The 12,347-nt window shown below is 39.7% G+C and overlaps 1 protein-coding gene across 5 annotated transcripts in view; it reads left to right on the forward strand.

Moving 5' to 3' along the window:
* ANO5 (anoctamin 5) overlaps window positions 1-9,893 on the forward strand; it is a 70,557-nt gene extending 60,664 nt beyond the window's left edge. For all 5 annotated transcript variants that reach the window (XM_080618938.1, XM_080618939.1, XM_080618941.1 and 2 more), the window contains 5 exons: window positions 244-374; window positions 2,077-2,282; window positions 3,813-3,994; window positions 5,151-5,256; window positions 5,750-9,893. In XM_080618938.1, coding sequence (XP_080475064.1) covers window positions 244-374; window positions 2,077-2,282; window positions 3,813-3,994; window positions 5,151-5,256; window positions 5,750-5,971 — 847 coding nt within the window. In that variant the 3' untranslated portion in view covers window positions 5,972-9,893. The remainder of the gene's footprint in view (window positions 1-243; window positions 375-2,076; window positions 2,283-3,812; window positions 3,995-5,150; window positions 5,257-5,749) is intronic.
* Window positions 9,894-12,347: the final 2,454 nt, after the last annotated feature.

Below are 12,347 nucleotides of genomic sequence, written 5' to 3' on the forward strand. Positions count from 1 at the left end.
TGCCCTTCTTGTAGACAGGAAATTCTTGGAAGGAATGATAACAAGTATTGCCATATGAAGAAGCTAAGATAAATTCTCTCAATTAAGCATCAATTCTGACAAGTAGACTTATTTTGTAGAGGCTTTTGACCTCTTTTTTGTGAAAGCCGTGCTTGTAAAAGCATGTTGCAACAAGGAGCTTGCTTAGAGAAAGGGATATTTAATCTGCTTCTCTCATTATTAACCTCTTATCTGCATTTGCAGCTGGATTTGTAACTGGTGGGGGCGCCGGAAAGCTAGAAATAATCCAGAAAATTTATACAGTCGCTGGGAGCAAGACCATGATCTGCAGACATTTGGAGCTTTAGGCCTATTCTATGAATATCTAGAAATGGGTAAGTTTAAAAATACACATTTAGAATTGAGGACAAGACACTTTGTACTGACACTGTAAAAAACGAAAGCTTCTCAGTTCATTGTTCTGGATTGATGCCACCACTTTCATCTGGTAAACAACAGATGATTAACTGCTGGGAATCGTTAAATAGGTCAGCCCAATGAAAAAAACTAAACAAACAAGCTGCCTTTGCATCTTAGACTGTAGGGGATTTCACAGAAGCACTGCAAAGGCTATCTGTTACCCGCATTTGAATGGGGAACGTTATTCTCAGTGCAGCCAGCTGTCTTGCTGTCTGTTCTTGTTCCCTAGCATATTCTCAGCTGATGTCAGTACAAGTTGTAAGTATGGGAAAGTTGTAAGTATGGGCTGAGTGCCAAATATTCTGTAGGGATGGGCACCACAAATAGGAGGTCTGCAAACTGGACTAGGGAGACTCCATTTAGTTTGAGGTTTGTGCTGATCAGTGCTTCCATACAGTGAGCAGCCCAGCAGAGGGAGCTTGGGTAGCACAATAGGCTTTTCCAAAGGTAATGTGAGCAGGTCAGTGTATGAAATTAGTCTACAAAATCTGAGAAACTGAAACAAGCAACTGAAGGCAAACTAAATGTAAAGTACACTAAAAATATATATAGAGAGAATATTTGCTTATTATAAGGACAGAATTTGTTGAAAAGTGGATCTTTGTACTTTTTTATTTCTACAGAAACAGTCAAGTGTTCTAGATCGCCTAGAGATGTGTAGCTTTATTATTGCCACTTCCTACACTTTGCGATACTTCATACAGGGCCCTGATCTTGTGAAACTAATATACTCAGAACAATCACTGCTGTCAGCCATGCCTGTAATAGATGTCCTTGCTCTTCCTGAAGCAAAGCTGAACCACTAAGCTCCAGCATTGCCCTGGGGCTGCTAAGCGAGTAGGGATTTCATTTCTTGTCTAAGATGAAGAACTCATCACTGAAAGCGTGGAGGAGCTGATGGCTGGTGCATGGGAATTTATTTTTATCCACTGCCTAAACCAGGCAAGATGTTCTATTTCCTGTCTTTAAGACATCATGGCAGTATTGACTCTGCACTGAGGACTGTCACATTCTGTACCAAGAGACATTTCATTTTGGTAATGACTGAAGGGATCGTTCGTGTATTTTATTTGTAATTCTTAAACTAACAGTAAAACTCCATAGTGGAACTGTTACATTCAGATTTGGTATCATTTAGATTAAACCAGTAGCCGTAGGTGGAGGTAAGGTTGTGATATTTCCTCTTCTTCATTTAGGAGTGTAGCTGACAAGTAAAAGGAGAATAGGCTTGTTCTGTACAAACTGCAGGAAAAGAAAACCAGCCTGGTTCGTTCCTCTCATAATTCAGAAATGCAATGGATGAGTATGTTCCAGTTCTCCTACAGCTGCATTCCATTCAGGAGACAACTGTAGCACCATGAAAGAACTAGTATCCAGCACTGCTGGCAGCATTATTTGAGAGGACCCAGACATCCCATTCGCTTGGGTGCTGCTGATTGGCAGCCCTGAGAGAGAGACCAGACAAGTCTCAGGGCTGGGGCAGGTTGTCACTTGGCTTCAGGCAGAGCTGGAGATGACTTCCTGCTTGTCTGCAAGTGGCAACTTGCATGTTTCATTGTCACCCTGAAGGTACTTCTGTAGGGCCAGATTTTGGCACTTTTCTTTTCTCCCTTGCAGTCATTCAGTTTGGATTCATTACTCTCTTCGTGGCATCTTTTCCCCTGGCTCCCCTCCTTGCTCTGATGAATAATATCCTGGAAATTCGAGTAGACTCCTGGAAATTAACCACCCAGTATAGAAGACCTGTGGCTGCAAAAGCACATAGCATAGGAGTTTGGCAAGAAATCTTGAATGGAATGGCCATCTTGTCTGTCGTCACTAATGTAAGTACATTAACTGTGCTACATCAACTTTGATTCTTCCGTGTACTCACAATTTGCAGATTTAAAAATCAGCTGATGCTTTTTCTCCTTCGTCATCAGTATTGACTTCATCACATTACCTCATTTGGGTGGTTTGGCTTTTCTGTTGATTACAAAATCCACACTTCATTGGACTGTAATCTTTCACTCACTTGGCTGTGTTTTCCAGCATTTTGGAATGACATAAACCAGTCTGAAGCTTAATCTGGTGAAGCACACTGATTGCCCCGAGGGGACAGGAGAGGTGGATTAATTGTGTCGGTCTGATGACATTATGTCTTGTCATACCCGTTTGTGGGAATTCTGCTCATTCAGCTGCTTCTTGATGCCCCTGTAGGGCCAGTGGCTCAGACTACTTAGTATAAAGTGGAAACTAAATGCTGTGCTAGCATTTCATCTTAAGTATAATAGAAGGCAGACTGCCGAGCACAAGAGTTGCCTTTTTCTAGTGTGGAATATTAAATAGTATGAGATCTGCAAGTGTCTTGGGCAACAAATCCACTTGTAGGTATTGCCTAAGTAGTAAGGTACCTGAGCATCTGAAGTATCTGCAGTTCCCAGGCAAAATGTGCTGGGAGCCATTGTTTAGTTTTCAGATACAGCTGGAGAAAGTGGCTCCCTCCTTTTCCTTCCAGTGATCGCACACTGAATTTGAGTTCATCCTTTCTCACAAGAATTCAAAACCGTATCTGTTTGGTAAGGCCGCATCTGGAATATTGTGTCCAGTTCTGGGCCCCTCAGTTCAAGAAGGACAGGGAATTGCTTGAAAGAGTCCAGCGCAGAGCCACAAAGATGATTAAGGGGGTGGAACATCTCCCTTATGAGGAGAGGCTGAGGGAGCTGGGTCTCTTTAGCTTGGAGAAGAGGAGACTGAGGGGTGACCTCATCAATGTTTACAAATATGTAAAGGGTGAGTGTCAGGATGATGGAGCTAGGCTTTTCTCAGTGATGTCCTGTGATAGGACAAGGGGTAATGGGTGTAAACTGGAGCATAAGAGGTTCTATGTGAACATCAGGAAAAACTTCTTTACTGTGAGAGTGACAGAGCACTGGAACAGGTTGCCCAGGGGGGTTGTGGAGTCTCCTACGTTGGAGATATTCAAGGCCCGGCTGGACAAGTTCCTGTGTGATGTACTCTAGGTTACCCTGCTCTTGCAGGGGGGTTGGACTAGATGATCTTTTGAGGTCCCTTCCAACCCTTGGGATTCTGTGATTCTGTGATTCTGTTATCACAGGTAGAAGACAGTTTGGTTTGAGGGGTTATTTGGGATTTGGTTCCTCTTGTAAGGACTATTCCCATATTTTTTGTTCATTGAATGCTGATCTTTGCAGGGGAGGCTGCAGTCAGTATCTTTACCAAGGTGAAGTGCCCTGGCTATGCTGCTTACCCTTGCTTTGAAAGATTCTGAGTTACCACTAAGTCACAGTGCCAAAACCCTCACAAGGTTTGTGGGCCACTTCCTTAATTCCTTTTCCGAATTTCTTTTTCAGGCTTTTATTGTTGCATTCACATCAGATATGATTCCTCGTTTAGTTTACTACTATGCCTATTCTGAAAACGAAGACTCGCCAATGTCTGGATACATAAACAATAGCTTGTCAGTGTTTCAAATCTCAGATTTTCCTGACAGAAATAAGCCTAAAGTGAATCGAGAAGACTTTGTCATATGCAGGTTGGTGTTGGTGTAATAACAGATATTTTCTTAGTATGTGTATAATACAGTATGTGTATATTATATATATATAAGTATAATTCTTAGTATGTGTAGAATACAGCATAAAAAGTCAATGCAGGTCTAAGCAGTCCACTAGAAATGAAATGATGGCATTCTCATGATTCTAAAGTGTGAGCGGTAATGTTTAAACTATTAACAAAGCAGTGCCTGAGATGGTACGAGATAAAAAATCACCTTTTTGCTGTTTCAGGAGTCTCACTGCTAATCTTTTTACTTGTTTTGAGGTGTTTTTACTTAAACTATTGATTTTTGAATGATAGAGGAGATTGATATCCTTAAGGCTGCAAACGTCAGCCTATATTTTCAAAGGTTTTTAGGCTGCAATGCCTGGGTGGACAAGGAATTATCATTAAGGGGATGTTTGGATTCCAAAGCTGAAAATGAGACGTGGTATTTGAAGTCAATCATTACTGTGCTAGCTACCACTAAGGATCTCGGCCATCCTGTTTTCATTAAAATAAAATAATCCTTTCTTGCTGGAAGAAGCATTGGAAGCTCCAGAAGAATTGAGGAAGGACTTTGGAGAAGTCCATGGTAAAAGAAAAATATTGATTTGATGAAAATGAAAATGCCCCAAATAAGCAAACATACAAAAAAACCCCAGCACTTTAAGAAGCAACTACATTTGTATGATGTTTTACCTTTAAAACCTCAGGAGTCTTTATTCATACATGTGAGTGTAGAACACCTACTCAAGACTGTCCTTCCATTAAACCCTGCATCTGCCCAGCTCATAATCTGACAATGTCTGTGACATTTACTCAAAACCTATCTGTCACTCTGTGATCCATTCCATCCCTCTGTCCTGTATTAGCTGATGATTGCTTGAAAAAAAGTGACCTATGTACAAAACTTCACTTCTCACACATCCTCATCTCTGCTCCGCTGCGGTGAACATGAGGGTGTTCAAACAAACATCACATAGAAACAAATCAAGGGGCAACCTTTTTCTGCCAAAAGAAACAGAGCATTTAAAACAAGGTGAAAGGGTTCCCTAAGCGACAGCTGTATTTGCCTGTCAGTGTCACTGAGCTTGTAGTCTGTCTCAGACTGACTGTGACATTTCAACTTTGCATGTCTTTCTATCCAACAGGTACAGAGACTATCGATACCCTCCAGATCATGAGAGGAAATATTTACACACTATGCAGTTCTGGCACATTCTTGCTGCAAAACTGGCCTTTATAATTATTATGGAGGTATGTTCCCTAAAAAATGTTCCTGCTGAAATTGGTACTATAGCTAGTTACTAATAGTACCAAAAATAGAACTGCTGAGTATCAAATAGCTTCTTCCCTAAGTAACGCCAGACTCAAGAATGTCTTTATGCAGATGGAAAAGACAGGAACCACCTGTACTAGCACTTTTCCTCCTTCTGGTTTCACTGAAGAGCTGGATGGGAGATGGCCATACCCAAAATCCAGAAAGCATTTTGCAGTGATATATATTGGCTAAAAATAGCTAAATCCATAATTTGCTTAATTGTCACTTCAGTATTAGGCCAGTCTTGCAAGTTTGCAGGGGAAAGGGAGTTGTTAAAGTCTCTTCTTCAGCACACCTCAGATATACATTATGAAATGTATTCGGTTTGTGAGCAATAAAAAAAAGCTCTCTTTAGGGTTAGATGAAACAGGAGGTCATTTGGCAATGAGTTGTTACATTTCTCCTGGTTTCCTTTTCTTTTTTTTCTAGCATGTTGTATTCATCGTCAAATTCTTCGTAGCATGGATGATTCCTGACGTCCCTGCGGATGTGAAAGCCAAAATAAAACGTGAAAAATATTTAACACAGAAAATCCTGCATGAGTATGAACTTGAAAAACTGAAGGAGAGACTGTGTCAAGGTGATAAACGAGCCACAGAAAAAGAGTTCATTGCCACAGAAGGGAGAATGGAGTTATCCAGAGCCATGTAGCTGAAAAAACAGCTTTTTGGGGTTTAGCTCATTTCAGCTTTTTTTTATCTGTGATTTGCTCAGTACACATCATGTCGATGTGTTTCAGCAAAGGTTTCAATCCTTTGCTTTCAGTCCAAAGATTTTAGACTTTGCTCTAAAAGTCTCACTGAGCATTCTAGGTTTAGGAAATCTACTTAACTGTATGATTTCAGCACTGTTTTCTATTTACCCATCACTTTGAATAAGAAGCGTAATTTTGTCAGCCTCAAATTTGGATTATCCAATATAGAGAACATTACCCTCAAAGGGCTCACAGGGCAGGATAAGGTCACGACCACCAAGCCTCCCCTCTTGTTGCTCAATGCAAAATTCCAGGCTGATACAAAAGTATCCCAGCTGAACAAAAAGGCTTGTCATAGAGGACTCCTGCTGTGGAAAATGCTGACAAGTAGTATTTTTATGGCATGATCTTCTAAACAGGAGAACACTCCAGATAAAAGGGTTAGGGTTTGCGGCTTTTTTTTTTTTTATCTGCTATGTCTTAGAAAACATTTGTTTGAAACTTTGAACTTCTATTCACTTTTTAGAAGGAATTGATATTTTAAAATATATTGGCTTTAATTCTACTTAGAATTACTTACAGGCACAGAATTCAGTCAATTAGTACTAATGAAGGAAAAAAACCCATCATTTATTTTCATAAAGATACCACCTGCCAAAGAGTTTGCTCTTTAGTGCAAATATTGAAAAATCATCTAATTACAGTATTTTCTGAGAATATGTATACAATTCAGACAAGTGTAACTGATTTATTTCTCCATCTCAAAAACTGCCATTGGAAGATGATGTTTGACATGAGTTTTTGCCAAGACTGCTCCTTTGTTTGGATTATTTGGGCTCAGGCTGTGTGTCTGTACTCAATACATAGTGCACAGTGTGAGAGTGCAGGGATGGGGAGCTGGACCGCCACGCTCATGGATTTAAGCTGGATGGTTTGTCCATGGATCTGTAGTCAAAAGATTTTTAAGCATGCCGGGTAATCTCTGTTTGGGTTTTATTGTCCTTATGCATAGGGGCCTGGCGTTTTGACATTTGTTTTATTTCTTTTTAATCTTTAAGAGGGATTTTTTTTTTTTCTATTTTGTCATAAAGCTTTTCTCCAGAGTTATCAAGGTTATAAATATATAATAACTACTTGTGCAGAGTAGCTACCAGCTGCTTCTGAATGTGCCCTCATGTTCTAATTTGAAGCAGTTAGGCATTTTTATGAGTTTGCTGTATATTTGAAACATATCAATGCTTCCATGCTTAGTGCCTTGTTTGTTTGCATTTGGCATAAGATGTGAAAATGCTCACTATCGGGAAATGCCTGTTTCCAACGTGCATGCTTGCAGGCGTCGTGATACTGTGAACCTGCACCCAGAGCTGTGCAGCGTTAGCCAAATCATGCTTACCTTGGCACACTTCTGCATTAGTGCTGTTGGAGCTGCTCACAGAGAGCAATTGATACCATGACTGTTTCAGTGAAGTAGCACCAGACTTGAGTTCTCTCATGCCAAAGTGCTCTAGCTAGAGAGATGAGAAATTTTACCATGTTTGCACTTAGAAAGTTATACTTCCTTGCAAGTATACACAAAAATAATCCAGATTGGTATTCCATGTCAGCCAAACGATGCACTGTGTACTAGATCCACAATTTAAGGTTTATATATTTTGTTTTAGCAACCTAGCCTACATCTTGGGATGCTCGGCTAATAACCTTAATGTTGTAACAGAGTTTTAAATCCATGTCTCCATGGAACTGCCATTATTAGCTGAAGTTTTTTAAGTGCCTACCTCAAACAAACATAGAATCATAGAATTATAGAATAGTTTGGGTTGGAAAGGACCTTAAAGCTCATCCAGTTCCAACCCTCTGCCACGGGCAGGGACACCTTCCACTAGACCAGGTTGCTCCAAGCCCCGTCCAGCCTGGCCTTGAACACTGCCAGGGATGGGGCAGCCAGAGCTTCTCTGAGCAACCTGTGCCAGGGCCTCACCACCCTCACAGGGAAGAATTTCTTCCTTGTATCTAACCTAAATCTCCCCTGTTTAAGTTTAAACTCATTACTCCTTGTCCTATCACTGCAGTCCCTGAAGAAGAGTCTCTCTCCGGTATCATTGTAAGCCCCCTTCAGATACTGGAAGGCTGCTCTGAGGTTTCCACACAGTTCCTCTTCTCCAGGCTGAACAGCCCAAATTTTCTTGGCCTGGTTTGGCTGCCAGTCAGGGAGTTGAAGAAGATGTACATTTCTTATTTACTGTAAGTTAATCAACTTTGTTCTATAAGTTTGCTTGAAAAACCAAGCATATTGGCCATTTGTGTTCATGCTGAACTGACTGTGGTCATGAGTATTCAGATGTATTTGAAGTAATGGATGTATTGGAGGAATGCATGTATAAATAAATCAGCTCTGCTGCTTAATGTATAAGCCAAAGAAGAGTATCAGTTGCCATTATTATGGACACCACACCGGAATTAACACAATTCAGGCACTTTGCTGCTCTTTGCACATATACTGTTAACTAAACTGCTTAATTTAGAGTTCACGGTTCTGTTACTGGTAGCAATGCCAACAGTTGATTCAGATGGTAAGGTGAGGAGATGTAAAATGATATTTCTATGCAAAATGTACAATCTGATTGAAGCTAAAAACAGATTTGAAAATTCAGTATGAGATGCACTGTTCCTGCTTAGGAAACATTAGTTTCTTCAGGTGCTGTAATCAAGGGTCCGATATACCACACTTGAGAAGATGGTAGCAAACTAGATGTATTGTGAATGAATAATGCTGTTTAAAAGCGAGATGGAAAACAAAAAAAAAAAAACAAAAAGGAAGGAAAACAAAGAAATGCGTTAGTTCAGGATACAGCATTGATATGCAGAAGCCTCGTGTGCAGGCCTGAGTTGAATTGATGTTTTGACCCTCACTTTGTGCTTTTTCCAGCTTAGTTTTTGAGATCACTTCCTATTGAATGCTGTACAAACAAATGTTTTCTCTATCTTGTATCCATACAATGGAAAGTGGAAAAAATCTGGAATCAGCTTATTTAAATAAGAAAGATGCCTATCTTATAAATGTATCCTTACACTGCATAGCATTACTTTTTCATATATAGGAACTGTTCAGAAGAGAATCTTTTGTCATCTTAAGACCTGGTGTCACATAACGAATTAAGTCTTAATACCTCTTGACATAATTGTTTGCCTTTACTTGTTATTGAGCAGTATTTTGACAAAAGATTATTAGTATGATTCGGATTATAATGGTTCAGAGACATTTCCTGAAGTGCTCTTGGAAAGCGAGAAAAATAGGGAAAATGGACTGGTCAGATGGGGGACATGTTTATTCCTTCTGTTGGAACAATTGATTTAGTTGTGTTTAATACAAGTATCTAAAAGTGTCCTTTAACCAAAGTGAAGATAGTTCTGTTTTGGAACTACTGTCATTTAAGCAACAGTAGGTTGCTTCATTAGAATTAGCTAGCAAATTGGCCTGTCGAGTGCAATGCAATCAGGGATTGTACAGTTTTTTTCCACTTAAAATTTAGTATTTTTACCTTGAAAAAATTTAGTGTGGTATGTTGTAAGCAAATGACTGCAAAATAAGAGTGCTACTATAAAACACTATAGACTGTTGGGGGTATTTTTCTTGAAGATTTTATTCTTATGTTTTTACTTTTTTATGTAATACTACGGGTTTGAGACAACAGAACGGAGTGAAAATAGATGGACTTCCCTACTGTTCTATGTGTAATGCTTGTTTTGACTTGTACTGTAGTGTAATCTGAGTGGTATTTTTCTCTGCTAAGTATGTTGCTGATATATATGATATACTAATGTTGGAATAAATTTTTTAAACATTGCATTCAGCTAACTTGTGTAAATTTAATATCTAAACCTGGCAAATAAAGCAGTGCTTATTTTTAATGTGCTGTCAGCCTGTTTTTGAATATTCCAAGGTTGCAGAGAGGAGCTGAAGTGTGTTAAAAGTTAAATACCAAGTGACCCTCATGGGGAAAGTATATTCATACAGATTTCTGCAGCTCATTGCAGGGTATCTGGATGCTGAATATGGATTTCCTGCAATTTTAACTTCACAACTTTCTTACTCAGATTACTGAAGAAAGCCTCCATCTGACTGCCATCTTCCACTTGATAATCCTATTGTGTAACAGTCTTTTCTGTCTTCCTCCATTTTCCTAAGGATGAATTACCAAGGAAAACCTGTACTAAACTCTTCATATATTGTCGTCAATGCCCATGGACTGAGATGGCTTGGGTCTGTGGTAGCCTATGAGTGAATTGAGCTTTCCAAATAGCTTACACGAGAAGACGGTTCACAGGTTCAGACTTGGCACGTTAATCGTCCTCTAGATGCAGTACAAGCAGTCCATGAAGACATATTCATTTTCAGCCAGGCTGCCTTTCCCTGCATTCCCTGGGTACTGTTTTTACTCTTGCAATGCCAGGACCTGAGGTGACTTCTCAAGTTCTCAGTCACACATGCAGTTTTCACACACAGAGCAAGTCCTTCATCTACAGACACTTAAATAGCTTTGAGCTCATACACTGGAAAATATGGCGGAGCTAAAACTTTCCCAAGAGACTGGTAGAATCTTACTGTTCAGAAATACCTTTGCACCTTTCTCAAAACTCATTTCTGGCACCAGTATAGGGCTTTGGATTAAATCAGAATCTGGATTTGAGTTTGTGACTTGATCTCAATAGGCAGCAGCAGCACGTTACCTCTCCTGTTACATTATCAGAACTTCTCCAGGAATGGGGTCACCCACCAGCCTTGATAAGGCATTTCCTTTGTAACTTTGAAATTATAAATTAAGAGAGATGCAATAGCAGTAATTAAAGGAAAGAAATTTGTGAGATGAATAACAATCTTGTCTGTATTAAAAAAAAAAAAAGGACCAAAACAAGCAAGGTATGAGTATGTGTTATACTGCTATCCCTGTGCCGCTGACTGAAGTGAGATGGGTTACTTACTTAGGTACCAAAAGGAAAAATAAAGTCTTAAAGACAGAAGAGAGACAAAGGCAGGGGCTGCTGCTATGTGGCATATATATCATCAAAGTGCTAAAAGTCTTCAGGTGCATTCAGGCTTTGCTCTTAGAGGTTAAACTTTGCCTCCATTGTAGCTTGCGGCAAATGGGTGATGAAGTTCAAGTGGGGGTACAATTTAATCCAAAGACAATTGTATTTTATAATAAAGAGTGGCATGGCAATGAGTGAGAACATACCTGCCTTTCCCCATGATCAGAAATCTTAATCATAGGTTCATGAAATGGTTTTGAGTCGGAACAGGATTTCAGTTCCGGCTCCATTGCCACAGGCAGGGACACCTTCCACTAGACCAAGTTGCTCAAAGCCCGGTCCAGCCTGGCCTTAAACACTTTCAGATGGTGCAGTCACAATCTCCTCATTTATCTTGTGCAGTATATGAAAAGGTGCACCAAAATTTTTAGCGGTTGAACTTTTTGCATCAGAAAAATAGGTAAGACATCTGATTTGCTTGGTGTCTTCACCTATCCAGATTAAAGGGTCTTTCTAAAAATGAGTCTATGTTTATTCTGTGCAAAATATGGTAGGGAGCCCTGAATAAAAGAAATATTTTGAACATGTGCATCTCAATCAAGCTGCTGTAAAATACAGAAGTAGAAAAAGTATGTAACCTATTCATGAGTAGATCAGTGGAAAAGAAGGGTGAGATGTGGAAGAAATTATATTCCAACATCTGAAGCCTGCATGTTTCATGTCTGCTTCAGATGTGTGGGCTCTGCAACAAAGAAAATCTCATCTAATGTTCCTCAAAATGTTCAATATTAAAAGAAAACTAATGTTTCTGAAAGTAATGTCTTAAACACAGCACTGAAAATATACTGAGGTCAGCACTAGCGTACCAAGGGCAGCTCCTGCAGTCTGAGAGCCCAGTTTGTAACTAGGAGGAGATTTAAACTGATGAGTACTGAAAAGCAAAGGGGATGGGGTTGGGTTTCCCAGCATCTGGTGCAGCAAAGAGGTTGTACCAAGAGAAGGCAAAGACAGCCCTCACAAAGGACTCATTTAGACATGAAAATCCTTCCTTCCCTAAACAGATGGAAAGATGTAAAGGGAAAAAAGATCATGATCATTACCATATGAATGATAACTAAATTATTTACAGTATATTTTAATTACTTTGTAACCTCTTTAAGGCACAGCTACTATCTCTTATCTGTCTTTCTGCATGCTTAGGGTGGTCACAACAGCTCTGCGGCATAGTCTGGGCATCCTAAAAAAGGGATAGCTAAATTAAATCTTCTGCTTTTAAACCGTCAGTTGTCTCTACCCAACACTTAC

The sequence above is a fragment of the Psittacula echo genome (assembly GCF_963264785.1).
Source record: "Psittacula echo genome assembly, chromosome: 5".
In the NCBI taxonomy this organism is placed as follows: domain Eukaryota; kingdom Metazoa; phylum Chordata; class Aves; order Psittaciformes; family Psittacidae; genus Psittacula; species Psittacula echo.